The sequence below is a fragment of the Staurois parvus genome, unplaced genomic scaffold (assembly GCF_062004578.1).
Source record: "Staurois parvus isolate SC_StPar_1 unplaced genomic scaffold, SC_StPar_1.0 ptg000335l, whole genome shotgun sequence".
Classification (NCBI taxonomy): Eukaryota; Metazoa; Chordata; class Amphibia; order Anura; family Ranidae; genus Staurois; species Staurois parvus.
In genome coordinates, this window is record NW_028318131.1 from 535,254 (window position 1) to 552,810 (window position 17,557).

The window sequence follows — 17,557 nt, forward strand, 5'->3', positions numbered from 1 at the left end:
TCCATTTGTGCTTGAAAGCAGACCGCTGTTGTCCCCAGCTCTCCTGTTTTAGTCCCAGGTCCGCCTGCCCTGAGGGAAACGAGCGACACCAAGATTCAGATACTAGGACCAAAAAAAAAAAAAAAAAAAAAAGGGACAGTTCAGGACTATTGAGGACTTTTATGGCACTCCTGGAAAACAGCTGAATGGCTAAAAGACTATTAAATTTAAAAAAAAAAAAAAAAAAAAGTGCACTAAAGACTTTACTAAGCAAAACGGTGCTTTATTTTTTTTTATAGAAGAGTTCACCACAGATGAAATTAAGTTTTTGCTTTGTGTGTCCCAGTTTTAATACCGCTACAAATAAAGACGCTGAATTTTTTCACTAATACTATAAAGAAAGTTTATAAGCTATGGTGACTCTGATGCATTTTAGGGTAGATTTCGCTGTATTGTTTGTCTTTCCCCCCCTTCGTTTTTTTTATTTTGCTCTGCTTGCACATCTCCTAATTGAATGCTTTGATCCCTTCATAGTTTTGTGACATTGAATGCCTTTTTTTTATTTTTTTTACTCTCGCTTTGCTGCAATGCATATGAAACACATGTAGTGTTTCGCTGCAAGATGTAAATAAAGTTTTGTTTTACATCTTATTTCACATGCTACCAATAAAAAAGAATATTTATTTTACTTCAATAAATATTTTCATAAATGGAAATTGTCTCCTGTTATTATTTTGTCAGTGTTGTGCTTTTGTTGGGGATTTTAATAGGATACTGCTTCCATTATAGCAATTGTGCCTTTTGAATTATGCTGTCTCTTCTGTGTCGGGTGTTTTCTGTGTTTAGCCGCTTTTGATATCTGCTAGGTTGGCAGATCAGGTTGGGCCTGTGACAGGATAAATGCTAAGGATTGGGTAAGACACAAACAGCTGTCATTGTAAACCTTTTGTCATGTTGAGCTTCGCTTTCCACTTTGTTCTCTAAATGTGCCCTCCTCTGTGCCCCTGCAGGTGTGGTGTCGGTGAGCTTCGAAGAGGACGAAGATGGCAATTTATGCCTAATAGCCTATCCCTTAAACCGGGACCAAGACAACCTAGAAAACGTAGACTTTTCAGACTGCAGTGAGCCAAAAAGTAAAGTGCTCAGGTGGTCTAACAAGAAGGCCCTTCTTCTTGAGAACGACAACCTTACCAAGGAAAGAGTTCGACAGCACCGTAAGGAGGAAAAAATCAAGAGGTGAGCCCGTGGAAGCAGTCCTTTTTAGTTTTTGAAGAGAGCGTTTTCCCAAAAATGATTTTTTAGTTATAGCTTGGTAAGCTAATCAGCCCCTTGCTTCCTATATGCAAATAGAAAAATAAAAGAGGGCACACCAACCTGCTGCCCTCAACAGACCGAGGTGGTCCAACTTCACTGAATGCAAATAGAAAAACAAAAGAGGGTGCACCGACCTAGTGCATTATCATTTAAAATATTTATTGAAAAAACAAAGTATCATACAATGGACATAAAAACACAGGCATATCACACCAAACAAGATATTTGATCCAAGGAAGAGGGCTCTGAGGAAGAGGCTGTGTCCTCGAAACGCGTTAGCCAGTTGGTCATCCAGGGTTCCATCGTATGGACTCAGATGCTGTTTGGATCAAATATCTTGTTCGGTGTGATATGCCTGTGTTTTATGTCCATTGTGAGTGTAATACTTTGTTTTTTCAATAAATATTTTAAACGATAATGCACTAGGTCGGTGCGCCCTCTTTTGTTTTTCTATTTGCATTCAGTGAAGTTGGACCACCTCGGTCTGTTGAGGGCAGCAAGCAGTGCATGTTTCAGAACATCCTTATTAGTTCCACGGAGTCCATTCCCAACGCAGGAGAAAAGTGTTTTGCTGTGTTGGCCTTGCTTCCTATATGCCTTGGGAATTCCAGCAGTGGGATTTCCCCACCGTAATATGCATCTGTAATATGCATCTGTTCCGTCCACCTGGGAATTTTGGGTGACCCCACCAACCCTTTTGCTCCTTTTCTTATTAATGTCAAATCAATAAGAAAAACAAAGGGAATAGTTGGCGTTCCTCATAATGGGAACACTCGCAGACTTGGAAGATTTCAACAATAGAGTCAAAGGGAGTTGTAAAAAAAAAATTGTCAGGTGGTTTAAAGTCTACCAAAAAACTAAAAAATCACTTTTGGGTGGACTGTTTTCATAATGTGACTGCATGTGGTTAAAAGGTAATGCTAACCTCTTGCTATAGCCTGGTGTTAATTGACATCTAAATGGAATGTTATAACTTAACAGGGAAAGTAGCAATGCTGTGAGATATGCCTATTGAATAAGGCAGTGCTCATTAGCAGCCAGTTGGTTTAAGTTTCAGAGTTCATCCATGAATGATGAGTAATTGATTGCTGTGGATTAGTATTTTCTGGATACTCTGCATATACTGAGAGGGTTTCATGGTCTGACACCCCAGGTGTTGTATATGCTGAGAGGAATTCCATGATCTGCCACCCCAAGTGATGTAAATTCTGAGATAGTTCCATGACCCACCACCCTAGGTGTTGTATATGTTAAGATGGTGTCATGGTCCATCACTCCAGGTGATGTATATGCTGAGAGGAGATCCATGGTCCTGTACCCAGGTGCGGTCTATGCTGAGATGGTTGCTTGGTCTGCCACCCCAGGCGATGTACATCCTGAGATGGTTTCGTGACCTTCCACCCACGATGTACATCCTGAGATGGTTTCATGACCTTCCACCCTAGGTGGTGTATATGTTAAGATGGTGTCATGGTCCGCCACTCCAGGGGATGTATATGCTGAGAGGAGATCCATGGTCCTGCACCCCAGGTGATGTATATGATGAGATGGTTTCTTGACCAGCCACCCCAGGTGGTGTATATGTTAAGATGGCGTCATGGTTTAGTACCCCGGGGTGATGTATATGCTGAGAGGGTTCCATAGTCCTGCACCCCAGGTGATGTACATTCTGAGAGAGATTCATAATCCACCACCCAAGCAGATGTTTATGCTGAGATGGTTTCATGGTCCAGTGTCCCAAGTGATGTATATGTTCAGATGGTCTCAGTGTGGCACCTCAGGTAATGTATATATGAAGATGGATTCATGGTCTGGCACCCCAGGTGAAGTATATGCTAATATGGTCTCATGGGCCAGCACCCCAGTTGATATAGATGCTGACATGGTTTCATGGGCCAGCACCCCAGTTGATGTAGATGCTGACATGGTTTCATGGGCCAGCACCCCAGTTGATGTAGATACTGATGTGGTTTCATGGGCCAGCACCCCAGTTGATGTAGATGCTGACATGGTTTCATGGGCCAGCACCCCAGTTGATGTAGATGCTGACATGGTTTCATGGGCCAGCACCCCAGTTGATGCAGATACTGACATGGTTTCATAGGCCGGCACCCCAGGTGAAGTATATGCTGACATGGTTTCATGGGCCACCACTCCAGGGGATGCAGAGGCTGACATGGTTTCATGGGCCAGCACCCCAGTTGATGTAGATACTGACATGGTTTCATGGGCCAGCACCCCAGTTGATGCAGAGGCTGACATGGTTTCATGGGCCAGCACCCCAGTTGATGCAGAGGCTGACATGGTTTCATGGGCCAGCACTCCAGGGGATGCAGAGGCTGACATGGTTTCATGGGCCAGCACCCCAGTTGATGTAGATGCTGACATGGTTTCATAGGCCAGCACCCCAGTTGATGCAGAGGCTGACATGGTTTCATGGGCCAGCACCCCAGTTGATGCAGAGGCTGACATGGTTTCATGGCCCAGCACTCCAGGGGATGTAGATACTGACATGGTTTCCTGGGCCAGCACCCCAGTTGATGCAGAGGCTGACATGGTTTCATGGGCCAGCACCCCAGTTGATGTAGATGCTGACATGGTTTCATAGGCCAGCACCCCAGTTGATGCAGAGGCTGACATGGTTTCATGGCCCAGCACTCCAGGGGATGTAGATGCTGACATGGTTTCCTGGGCCAGCACCCCAGTTGATGCAGAGGCTGACATGGTTTCCTGGGCCAGCACCCCAGTTGATGCAGAGACTTACATGGTTTCATGGGCCAGCACCCCAGTTGATGCAGAGGCTGACATGGTTTCATGGCCCAGCACTCCAGGGGATGTAGATACTGACATGGTTTCATGGGCCAGCACCCCAGTTGATGCAGAGGCTGACATGGTTTCCTGGGCCAGCACCCCAGTTGATGCAGAGGCTGACATGGTTTCCTGGGCCAGCACCCCAGTTGATGCAGAGACTTACATGGTTTCATGGGCCAGCACCCCAGTTGATGTAGATACTGACATGGTTTCATGGGCCAGCACTCCAGGTGATGTTGATCGCAAGTTCCTAGAAAACTCTTCTGTCTGCTGACTTCAGACATCTCCTAGAGACTTGTAGCTTAGATACGGCTGGAGTAATAAAATTGTTCTAATATCTAATTAGTATCATTCACATACGTTTTTTGAATAACATTTTTCTGCCCTTAGCGAAACCATAAATTACATTTGTATATTACACATTATTTTGCAGTAAGGCGTATTATCTACGTCTTCTATGAGCCAGGCTAATAGCAGAAAATAAGTTGCGACTTTATCCTACAAATGTCTGTGTTTTCTTTTTCTTTACAGCCACATGCTGGAAGAAGAGTTTGAATGGTTAAAGAAATCTGAAGTCTTATATTATAGTGTGGAGAAGAAAGGGAATGTTAGTTCACAATTTAAGCACAATCCTTGGAGTATGAAATGTCACCAGCAACAGCTCCAGCGAATGAAGGAAAACGCCAAACACAGGAACCAATACAGTATCCTTTTCTACCAATGTGAACCAATTTCTTACTGTTACTCTTGATGTCCTGCCCCTCTGCAATTGACTTAGCTTCATATTAAACATATCCTCCTGATCCTCACCCTCGGTGTATAGATGGTTGGCATCATGTCTCGTTGTATACAGTGTTCTAAAGCAAATACATTTTTGTGAGTCTGTTTTAAAGTTTCTTGCCTGGAGATCCTGTCAGTAACAGCACATCTTTTTCAGCCACTGCCTTGTAATTAACAGCGTTGTCAGCTTGCCGTGTGTACTCCTTGTATTGGATGTTGGGCTGTCTATCAGCCGAAGGAGCATGCACAATGCCTAATGCTGCTGATTGCAGTCTCCCATCGTTGGTGTCAGTGGGAGGAATCGTCTCCCATCGTTGGTGTCAGTGGGAGGAATCGTCTCCCATCGTTGGTGTCAGTGGGAGGAATCGTCTCCCATCGTTGGTGTCAGTGGGAGGAATCGTCTCCCATCGTTGGTGTCAGTGGGAGGAATCGTCTCCCATCGTTGGTGTCAGTGGGAGGAATCGTCTCCCATCGTTGGTGTCAGTGGGAGGAATCGTCTCCCATCGTTGGTGTCAGTGGGAGGAATCGTCTCCCATCGTTGGTGTCAGTGGGAGGAATCGTCTCCCATCGTTGGTGTCAGTGGGAGGAATCGTCTCCCATCGTTGGTGTCAGTGGGAGGAATCGTCTCCCATCGTTGGTGTCAGTGGGAGGAATCGTCTCCCATCGTTGGTGTCAGTGGGAGGAATCGTCTCCCATCGTTGGTGTCAGTGGGAGGAATCGTCTCCCATCGTTGGTGTCAGTGGGAGGAATCGTCTCCCATCAATGTTGTCATGAGTAGGTGTAGTGCCCTACCATTCAGTTGGAGGAATCGTCTCCCATCGTTGGTATCAGTGGGTGGAATTGTCTCCCTTCGGTGTCAGTGGGATGAATAGTCTCCCATCATTGGTGTCAGTAAGGGGAAATAGTCTCCCATCGTTGGTGTCATGAGGAGGTATAGTGCCCTACCATTGGTGTCAGTTGGAGGAATTGTCTCCCATCGTTGATGTCCGTGGGAGGAATCGCCTCCCATCGTTGATGTCAGTGGGAGGAATCGCCTCCCATCGTTGGTGTCAGTGAGAGGAATAGTCTCCCATCGTTGGTGTCATGAGGAGGTATAGTTCCCTACCATTGGTGTCATTTGGAAGAATGGTGCCCCATCGTTTGTGTCATTTGGAAGAATGGTGCCCCATCGTTTGTGTCATTTGGAAGAATGGTGCCCCATCGTTGGTGGCAGTGGGAGCAATAGTGCCCCATCATTGCTGGCAATGGGAGGAATAGTACCAAATTGCTGGTGTCAGTGGAAAGAATAGTGTCCCATCTTTGGTGTCAGTGGAAGGAATAGTGCCCCAAGGGCCGAATAAAGGCAAGCAAAGGGCCACAGTTTGGAGACCACTGATCTAGACCGTGGCTGCTGAAGCACAGTGGAAGGTATAGTGCATACTGTTGATATTTGCTCTTTGTAATACCTGAGAGAGTTCCTGTTAGCCAATTGACTACTTGAGCGTCAGCCAGTTTTCCCCGCCTTTTGCACTCTCTCACTGTTCGCTCTGTGTCCTGCACGTAGCAGAGTTTGCACCCTTCAGCAAAGGTGACTCTCTAGCCAGTTTAATCTCCGTTTATCATATCTTAAGCAGTCTGGTGATTAGACTTGTACTGGGAAGTGAAAGCTGATTAGCTGTAAATGCCTGGCGTCACTTCCAATGCTCTCATCTTGTACTAAGATGCCTGTGTCTTTTTGTAACTTTGAGTTTCAAGCTTCTGGTAATGCCAATGACAGGTGACAGGGGTCTGAGTCTCGTCTGGACATACACAAAGCTGCAGCCAGTTGCCAACAGACCTTCTGGCATAAAATCCATAGAGTGGAAGTTGTTAATCCCTTTTTGAAAGTGTTGTAACACTGGAGTATAAAAGACTTTGTTGTTTACTGTTCTTATAATAGCCAGATTTATTTCCAACCGGAGAACAAATGCGCCTTTGTATGCATACTCCGAGTATCAGTAATCTGCATTATTGCCACATAAAAGATTTTCTTTGAACACTTCTTTTTCGATTTTCTTCTTAGCGGAAGGAATCCGTACCCAACAAATGTGTTTTAAATGATAGCTTATCTAGAATATATTGCTTTGTAAGTATATAATTCAGGCTGACTCTGCCTAAGCAGTGATTGTAGTAAAATAACTTCCTTTAGGTTATGGTTCAGGACGTAAGGTAGTCGTGATTTACGAGGATAAAAGTTCTGTGTGTTCCTTAACTAATTAGAATTCATCTTATTGGAAAACCTGACATGTCGGTATCAAGTGCCATGCGTTCTCGACCTGAAGATGGGCACGCGGCAGCACGGGGACGACGCATCGGAGGAGAAGAAAGCAAACCAGATCCAGAAGTGTCAGCAAAGCACATCTGCAATAATCGGGGTCCGTGTTTGTGGGATGCAGGTGAGTTTGCAAAAAAGCAGTTTACTTTGTTCACATAAAGACAATCCCTTACTGACTGTCTGTTCTAGCATATTGTTAGTCGGGGGTCTTCCTGTGATCTTGAAGCAGCGTTCTAGGATGACCACCGAGTATGCTGGGATTTTTCATTGGCCGATCCTTCATGATATTATTATACAGGATTTATATAGCGCCAACAGTTTGCTCAGCACTTTACAATATAAGGGAGACAGTACAATTACAATACATTTCAGTACAGAAGGAATAGGAGGGCCCGGCTCGCTCATGGAGCTTACAATCTAAAGGAAGGGGGAGGTGATACAAAAGGTGATAGCTGCGGGGGATGATCTGGTGGAGGTGATTCAAATACAGTTCTTAGGTGGAGGTGGGGTAGGCTTCCCTGAAGAAGTGAGTTTTCAAAGATCGCCTGAAGGCAGACAGGGTGGGGGCTGACCGAACATGCTGTGGTAGGGAGTTCCAGAGGATGGGAGAGGCTCTGGAGAAGTCCTGGAGGCGAGCATGGGAGGTGATGAGGGGAGCTAGAGAGATTCTATTTTAAGCATTTTCATATCCTTTTTTTTTTATTACACTAGGGAAATGTGATCATTGCTTTTGCAAATTGCTGATCTCTGTGCTTGCCACACCTCTATGCCTACCACCATCAATGATTGCTCAGCAAACATAAACTATAAGGCCTCCTTCGAACAGGCATACCAAAGTGTATGCCCATGCAAGGGTTGTGTTTGCAACCCCTCCACATGAGGATGCACAGGTGTTCCATGCATCCCCATGCAGGTACTCTCATTCATGTCAGCTGGGGCGCAGTGGCTGCAAGGGCTCAGTTGCTGCTCCCAACTTGACATCTGTGTGTGCAGATGCCTGAATACACATTGTCTGCGGTTTGGGGGCCTGCACCCACATGGCTTTCAAATTGGGGCAGTGGCTGTATTTTTACTGACTTGAATGGGACTGCCTGCACAACACACCTGTGTATCCAGTGCGGGGAAACCGCCACCGCTCCCATCTGTATGGGTGTGTGATCCCGAAATCAAGCTTTCCTGATTGACATGAATGGTACTGTCTACACGGAGATGTATGAAGCATCTGTGCATCCCCAGGCGGGCAAACCTGGCCCTCACATGGGCATATGCCCGTATGAAAGAGGCTGATGAGTATACTCTACTTGGCTGTCTGTCTTTCTTTGAAGTCCTGCTTTAAACCTAACGCCAGCCAAAACTTTTTGGATGGGTGGAGTTAGAACTTTTTTGGTTCTTATTGCTGTCTGCATCTGGGAAATATTTTAGGCATCAACAAAAACACATTTTTTTAGTGCAGTGAGAGAAGGTATAGAACACGTGAAAGTTTTTGTATTGCTTTGTTTACAAGTCTACATCCATATGCCTGTCAGACACATAGCAGTCCCATAAAACATTATATATTTATAAAGCTTTATATGTGACATTCACCAAACATTCATTACATGTGAATCTTTCCTGGTGCATGTGTTATAAATTACAGATCATTTGCACTGAATATTGGTGAATGTTACACCCTATGGGGTGGATTTGCTTAAAAAAAATAAAATAAAAACTGGAGCACTCAGAATCTGGTGCAGCTGTGCATGGCAGTCAATCGGCTTTTAACTTCAGCTTGTTCAGTTAAACTTTGTTAAGAAAACCTGGAAGCTGATTGGTTGCTGCCACATTTTGCACACTCCAGTTTTAGTAAATAATCCTCTGTTAGGGGTCTTCAAACTTTCTAAGCAAGGGCCAGTCTACAATCCTTCAGACTTTAGGGGGGCCACACTGTGACCAGTGGGAGTAGAAGATGCTCCGGCATCAGTGAGCATAAACAATGCTCTATTATTGGTTTGAAAGGAAGGAATAGTGCCGATCATTGGTTTGAAAGGAAGGAATAGCGCTGATCATTGGTTTGAATGGGAGGAAATCATGCCCGATCATTGGTTCAAAAGGAAGAAATCGTGTCCAATCATTGGTTTGAAAGGAAGAAATCGTGCCCGATCATTGGTTTGAATGGAAGGAATAGTGCCGATTATTCGTTTGAATGGAAGGAATAGTGCTGCTCATTGGTTTGAATGGAAGGAATAGTGCTGCTCATTGGTTTGTATGGAAGGAATAGTGCCGATCATTGGTTTGAAAGGAGGAAATCGTGCCCGCTCATTGGTTTGAATGGAAGGAATAGTGCCCAATCATTGGTTTGAAAGGAATAGTACTGATCATTGGTTTGAAAGGAGGAAATCGTGCCCGATCATTGGTTTGAATGGAAAGAATAGTGCCGATCATTGGTTTGAATGGAAGGAATAGTGCCGATCATTGGTTTGAATGGAAGGAATAGTGCTGCTCATTGGTTTGAATGGAAGGAATTGTGCCCAATCATTGGTTTGAAAGGAAGGAATAGTGCTGATCATTGGTTGAAAGGAAGGAATAGTGCCCAATCATTGGTTTGAAAGGAAGGAATAGTGCCCGATCATTGATTGAAAGGAGGAAATCATGCCCGACCATTGGTTTGAAAGGAAGGAATAGTGCTGATCATTAGTTTGAAAGAAAGAAATCGTGCCCGATCATTGGTTTGAATGGAAGGAATAATGCCCCATTGTTGGTATCAATGTGAGGAATAGTGCCTCATCAACATTGTCAGTTGGTAGATTAGTGCCCCAAGGGCCAGATGAAGGAAAACCAAGGGCAACATACGACCCCTGGGCCGCAGTTTGGAGACCACTGCTCTGTGTTCTTTCTAGAGAGGAAAGCTGCATTTCCAGAGTAAGGCTGGGGCTGTTGTACAGCCAATCTAAATGAAGATCAGGATTAATGTTGATGAACGATCGGCCTTTGCGGAAAGCATGGGAATTGTATTTTCTTATTGCCTTAATAATGTCCGTCATATTAATCTCCGGTGGGAAATCATGGCTAGTTTTATATGAAATCTATTTGTATTTCCTTTAAGCCAGTTAGCTATGGGAAACCGAAATAGGCACCCTGTTTATCTCTCATTAGGAGCAGAATGATTTGATCGTGCAACATGAAAGGGTTGATTATAACCCTTCTCATCCCTGGGAGGACATCATAGCAAAATTACTGGTTGTGTTTGGACATTGTGCACCGGGAGTGACAGCCAGGAGAATAGCAGACTCCACGGAGTGGAATTGTCTAAGCCCTGTGTAAACACCGGCTGGCCTCCTCATTTCATATTTAATATAACAGTTTGGGAAGCCATTAATGCTGGATACAAAATGTTCCCATGTATTGAGCAACTGGGCTTGTTCTTGGCACTTTAGTCCATGATCTGCCTCTCACTAAACAGCACATAGAAATGAAACAACCTCCTCATCTTCCGCAATATTACTCGGAAGATGACAACCCCAGAGTTCATATAATTAGATGTCAGTGGTGGCAGCTATCATCAGTTCTTTTTTCTAGACAGGTTCCTTTCAAAGTGCGACATATCGTTTGCTAAAGCACCGTGTGTCTTAACGAATTGCTGTGCTTTTTTTTCCCCCATACTGTCTTTATAAATGTTCCTTTTGTTACATCTCTGGCGCCGATCCCCTCAAGCCTTTTTCAGACACTTCTTGATATGCACTCCAGTGACAGCTGCACACCATGACTCTGGACTGGTTTCCTTCTAGTAATAAATGACCCTGCCTGCCCAACATGTGTTGGCATGCCCCTGTCCATTGTATGTTTTACAGAGATGAGGAGCACAATTGGGAGACTGTTGTCACCCACTGACAGGAAGTGACTGAACAAGAACCCTCATGGCAGGATCATCACCAGGCATTATTTTTATTTATTTCAGGTACTTATATAGCGCCGTCAATTTACGCAGCACTTTACATATATATTGTACATTCACATCAGTCCCTAACCCTCAAGGGGCGTACAATCTAAGGTCCCTAACCCTCAAGGGGCGTACAATCTAAGGTCCCTAACCCTCAAGGGGCGTACAATCTAAGGTCCCTAACCCTCAAGGGGCGTACAATCTAAGGTCCCTAACTCACATTCATACATACACATACTAGGGACAATTTAGACAGGAGCCAATTAACCTACCAGCATGTCTTTGGAGTGTGGGAGGAAACTGGAGTACCCGGAGGAAACCCACGCAGGCACAGGGAGAACATGCAAACTTCAGGCAGGTGGTGCTGTGGTTTGATCCGAACCAACGACCCCTAGTACTGCTAGGCGGGAGTGCTAACCATTTAGCCACTGTGCTGCCAAAGCTACGTTTTAAAAGAAATGTGAAGTGACGTTTGAAACGACATTAACGTGGTAAAGCTTGTATGAATTTTTAGCGATTGAATTTAAGTATATGCGAAAGAACTCGTAAGTTCGCTTTCATTAACCTCAGAAAAAAGGGTTTAACAGCTTGAGCTCTAGAAGGTTTTACCTTCTTCATGACAAGGGCATTTGTTGCTATTCATCACTGCGCCCCTTTAACTGACAATTGCAGAGTCATACAACACTGTACACAATTGAAATGTATATAATTTTTTCAAATAAGTAGAGAAAAAAAAGGTTGGTGGTATTTGATCACCACTAGGTTTTTTATTTTATTTATTATTTTTTATATAAACGAGAAAAGATGAAAATTTGGAGGAAAAAAAACCCCAAAACATTATTTTCTACTTTGTTATAGAACATATCCAATTAAAAAAATAAATACAATTTCTAGTCTGAAATATATTCTGCTAACATGTCTTTGGTAAAATAAAAAAAAAATCCAATGTGTATATTAATTGGTTTGTGTGAAAGGTATAGCGTCTACAAACTATGCTGTATATTTTACGCAGCTATGACACTATACTGGTAATAGCGGTGGGGTTGTGATAATGTGGCAAGCAATCTGGTGCTAACAGACACTGGCTGGGAAGTACACACTGACTGACACTGATGTTGCCAGTGACACTAATACAGTGATCATTGATAATACTGTGCTAATGACACTGGCTGGAAAAGTTAACATCAAGAAGGGGTTAACTGTGTGCCTAACAAGTGTAATGCGTGCTGCTTTTACAGATCTGGCTGTTTTTTTTTGTTTTCTTTTCTTTTTTTTTGTTTTTGTTTCTTTTTTCTTTTTGTTTTGTTTTTTGTTTTTTTTCCTCCTTTTTTTTGTTGTTGTTTTTTCTTTTCTTTTTTTTTGTTTTGTTTTTTCTTTTTTTTTTCTTTTCTCCTCCTTGCTTTTCAGGAAGAAAAAACATCCAGATCACTGTCTGTGTACAAAGTCCTGTGTGTTTGTGAAAACAGGACTCTGTTCTGCGATTGGCCACAGCTGATCAGGTATACAGCCAACATCCTTGCCTATCAGGCTCGTGCTGTGGCCAATCACAGCACAGATCGGCAGGGAACACACATGCCCCAAACCTGGAGGAAGGCTAGCAATGTACATGTATGTTACCATGCCTGCCTGCAGTATATTTACTGTGAGCGGGTCGGCAACTGGTTAACTTGGGCTAGGAAATGGAAGCATTTTGGGAATCGGCCTAGATTTTGAAAACCTTGCAAAACACTTTTAACATTTTTCACAAGAGCCTCGTCATGAAATGTTACTTAGATTTGTTAATGTTCCTAGATTGTAAGCTCCAAGGATCAGGGCCCTCCCAACCCTCTTGTATTGAACTGTATTGTTTCCCGTTATATTGTAAAGTGCTGAGCAAACTGTTGGTGCGATATAAATCCTGTATAATAATAATACACTTGGAATAATCCAGATGGCCCACCTAATGCCCTTGTTCTCCCGCTCTCCTTTCAGGTCTATCAAGCCGGTACGGGGCAACTAATGTTTATGAACAAATACCACGGCAGGAAGCTTTCGGTTCAGGGTTTTAAAGAAGCACTTTACCAGTTTTTTCACAACGGCAAAAACCTTCGCCGGGAACTGATTGACCCTGTCCTTAAAAAACTGACAGAACTCAAAATGGTTTTAGAAAAACAGGAGTCTTACCGGTTTTATTCCAGCTCCCTTCTCATCATCTACGATGGGAAGGAGTTACAGGAAGTGTCCATGGACTCAGACCCCGAAGATCTGGAGGACCTCTCCGAGGAGTCTTCGGATGAATCGGCAGGAGCCTACGCCTACAAACCTTCTAGTAATAAACACAGCGTCGGCACGGCCGACGTGCGGATGATAGACTTTGCTCACACCACCTGCAAATTTTACAGGGAAGACAGCGTCGTACACGAAGGCCAGGACACCGGCTACATTTTCGGACTCCAAAATTTAATAGCCATTATTAAAGAAATAAGAGACGAAAACGGAGAATAAAAGACTCAAGAACTACGTTTCGTACTGAAGCACTATAACTATGTTGATTCCAAAACGACGGCCACTATGTGGTGGTCGAAATCATGACAGGGATCCATGGGTGTGACCCGTGCGAAGACTTGTCCAAAAAAAAACAAAACAAAAGAGGGCATTTACTTAGCTGTGCTGGACAGAGCACCGGTTAATATTGTTATACTTATTTATTTTAAATATTTCTAAAACATTCCATATTTGATGATTCAAATACCTCTGTTACACCTGTGTGTATATATTTTTTCAATAAATTTCCTCTTTTTTTTTATTCCCAACCCCCCCCTTTTTTCCCTCTCCACCATGCCCCCTTTTTTTTCTCCCCTCCCCCCCTTTTTTTTTTCTCTTTTCACCCCTTTTGAGTTTGTCGTGTTGCAGCCACCAGCCGTGGAAATCAAATGGACTCTATTTAACATTATGCTTGGCCCTCTGTTACATAACCGAGGCTATAACGTTTGCCTGAACTACAATTTATATGCCAGAATATCCATTATTGCATACAGAAAGCTAATGAAAACACACAAAAAAATATGAATCTGTATTGGATATTGTTGCCTGGTGTAGCATTGTAATCTAATACTTCTATTTATTGGGCCCCGAGCCCAAGTTACAATAGCAGTGGAACATGATGTAACTTCATGAACATATGTGCCTTTTGAATCGCACGCAAATACGAAATGCCAACTGCGCCGGGCCGAGGCCCGCTTTTCAGTGTGAATCGAATTGATATGTTCCTCTGATTAAGCCTTGAAGTTTACCATAAATGCGTTCCATGTCATTTGCACTTTTTATTTTATTTTTTTTGCTTCTTTGAAGAGATCATTAAACCAAATACTATTTTGTGATATGTGTTTGTTAAGGGGATCAGCAGAAAATCATAATTAAAAAACAAAAAAAACATACTTTGCTGACATTGAACGGGTATCTGTGCTTTAAAGGGAATTGGCAAGATGGCTGTGTGAAAAGCCCCTAATGGAAGCTCTTCTCGTTTATGGCAGATTCTAGCTCTGGAAAAGCAATGCGATGAATAAGTCACTTAAAATACTATGGTGCAGGCTGTGAGTAAAAAAAAAAATGGCGGCATCCATATGAGGCTTTAAATACTAGTCTCTTGCTTTGGTGACAGGTTCCTTTTTAAAGTGGTCAAGCGCTTATATACATTGGAGGCCGCCATTTTGTCCTGTGAACAGGCTCCATCATCGATGGGTTTCATGGTTGAAAATGCCTGAAAAAAGAACTGCCCAAGTTGCACCTTCACCAACAAGCAATCCGTTTCTGCTTTTCTGGGTGACACGGTCTGCACCGATCTGTGAAAGAAGGCTTTTTCAGGCATTTTCCGTCCAGTGATGGTGCTGGTGAAAAATGGAACCTCGCATGTTTACAGGCCTACGTCTACTTAAAGCGTGCCTAAGCCCAAAAAAACCGAAAATGTCATCTGTGGCAGCTTCCCACTCCTTAGATGAGGTGGTTGCATTCAGTTTCTTTATTTTCACCCGGTGATCCTGCCAGTAAAACCCACTTCCTGCCCTAGGGTGACAATGCTCATTCACTGTACTCTATAAAGGAGCAGCGGTGTCACTCTAGGCTCTTCTCCTGATTTGGAATACAACCCACCTCCCCCTTTCCTCATCTCCTTAACATAGGGCTGAGCAGTTGGGTAGGTCACAAAAGATAGCTTGGAGGCTCGGTTCACACTGCTGTGATCCCAAAGTCGTGGGACTTTCTCGCACCTTTCGTGAAATAATATTGCAGTCTACGGCACTCAAGTCACAGAAAAGTAGCGCAGGAAACTTTTATTGTTGCTATTGTTGACTTGAGTCGCATTGATTAAGATGGCGCCCATTGAAATGAATGTGTTTTGACTAGTCGTGCGACTTTATGGGGTTTATTTACTAAAGCTGGAGAGTGCATAATGGGGCTCAGTTCTGCATAGAGACCAATTCGCTTCTAACCTCAGCTTGCTCAATTACGCTTTGGTAATAAAACCTGGAAGCTGATTGGTTTCTATGCAGCAGTGAGATTTTGCACTTTCCAGCTTTAGTAAATAAGCCCCTATGTGTTGTAAGTCGCAGCAGTGTGAACCAGGGGCGGAAGGCTAACATTGCTTGAGCTTTCAGAAGTTACACCACTGGATCTCCATCAAGGATCTTCTGCTATTTTTCTGTACTTGCAGAAAATGTTGTTGGCCTGGCAACAAGAAAACAAAGGCAGATGCCACATGTCAGGACTGGTAAGCTGTACGATCTGACATTTTTGGTTTTGGGTTTAGACACACTCTAAGCACGGGTGTCAAACTGATGGCCCTCCAGCTGTTGCCAAACTACAAGTCCCATGAAGAATTGCAAGACTGACAGTTACAAGTATGACTCTCCAAGGTAGAGGCATGATGGGACGTGATGGGACTAGAGGCATGATGAGTCTTTTTTTTGCTACAGCTGGAGGGCAGCCAGTTTGACACCCGTGCTCTAAAGCATTACATGGCACTCTAAAGGTGTTTTCTGTTGAAGAGCCATCAGACCGGGTTTAGTTCTGCCGATTTTGTGTTTTCTTTATGTCTATATATTGCTGTAATACACACGGTTCAGTTTTGGTTACAGACTAATCAGATCATTTCTTGCTCGATGGCAAAGCTTCTGTGGAATTTGAAAATTTAGGGACTTTTGACCATCATGCCTTGTAGAGAAAAAATAAATAGGTGGTGCTTAGCCCTAGGTGTGTCTCAATTCCAGAGCTGGGTTTGCATAGAGGTTTTCTAAGCAATATATATGAGAATGTATCTGGTCACCAGGTGATATTCCAACCTGTATCTGGCCACCGTCTGATATTCCAACCTGTATCTGGTCACCAGCTGATATTCCAACCTGTATCTGGTCACCAGCTGATATTCCAACCTGTATCTGGTCACCAGCTGATATTCCAACCTGTATCTGGCCACCAGCTGATATTCCAACCTGTATCTGGCTACCAGCTGATATTCCAACCTGTATCTGGCCACCAGCTGATATTGCAACCTGTATCTGGTCACCATCTGATCTAACCTTTATGTGGTCAACATCTGATGATCTAACCTGTATCTGGTCACCAGCTGATATTCCAACCTGTATCTGATCTAACCTTTATGTGGTCAACATCTGATGATCTAACCTGTATCTGGTCACCAGCTGATATTCCAACTTGTATCTGGTCACCATCTGATGATCTAACCTGTATCTGGTCACCAACTGATGATGTAACCTGTATCTGGTCACTATCTGATATAACCTTGATGTGGTCACCATCTGATGATCTAACCTGTATCTGGTCACCAGCTGATATTCCAACCTGTATCTGGTCACCAACTGATGATATAACCTGTATCTGATCACCATCTGATATAACCTGTATCTGGTCACCATCTGATATAACCTGTATCTGGTCACCATCTGATATTCTAACCAGCGAGCACAATCGCAGTTCCCGAGGACAAGAATAGAGATCTGGGAGAGCCTGAACAGATGTTGTTTAACAGCAACTTCCATGCCAACCAGTCAAACTACCAACAGCAACATCCAGCAATTAAGATCAGTTTGTTGCCTTGAAGGAAAAGGTTGCATTTTCTGGTGTGGGACAATTTTTCTTGAGAACGTGGCCTAAGCCCTCTGTGATGTCACAGGTTCCTGGCAAATCTATTGGCCGCTTTCCCAGGAATATTCTATTTTCCTTCTTAAATGGCTTCCTCAGATGCCTGCAGGGAGTTGGTACGTTGTCTCTATTCCTGTCTTCAGGGAATGCTGTTTGGAGAGACCCGTCGTTGTCAATCAGTAAGCAATGGATACATTTTGTGTTCATGGAATAGTAAATAAATATCTTCTATGACTTGTAACGATCTTGTGGAGGCTGTGTCTTCTCTTCCAAGGAAAAAATTCCACTCTTTATTTATTACACAAATTTTAAATTCAACTGTATGATTC

The 17,557-nt window shown here is 43.5% G+C and overlaps 1 protein-coding gene across 2 annotated transcripts in view; it reads left to right on the forward strand.

Annotated features, from left to right (window-relative positions):
* IP6K2 (inositol hexakisphosphate kinase 2) overlaps nt 1-17,469 on the forward strand; it is a 75,999-nt gene extending 58,530 nt beyond the window's left edge. For both annotated transcript variants that reach the window (XM_089684069.1, XM_089684068.1), the window contains 4 exons: nt 990-1,215; nt 4,636-4,808; nt 7,123-7,298; nt 13,065-17,469. In XM_089684069.1, coding sequence (XP_089540195.1) covers nt 990-1,215; nt 4,636-4,808; nt 7,123-7,298; nt 13,065-13,577 — 1,088 coding nt within the window. In that variant the 3' untranslated portion in view covers nt 13,578-17,469. The remainder of the gene's footprint in view (nt 1-989; nt 1,216-4,635; nt 4,809-7,122; nt 7,299-13,064) is intronic.
* The last annotated feature ends 88 nt before the right edge of the window (nt 17,470-17,557 follow it).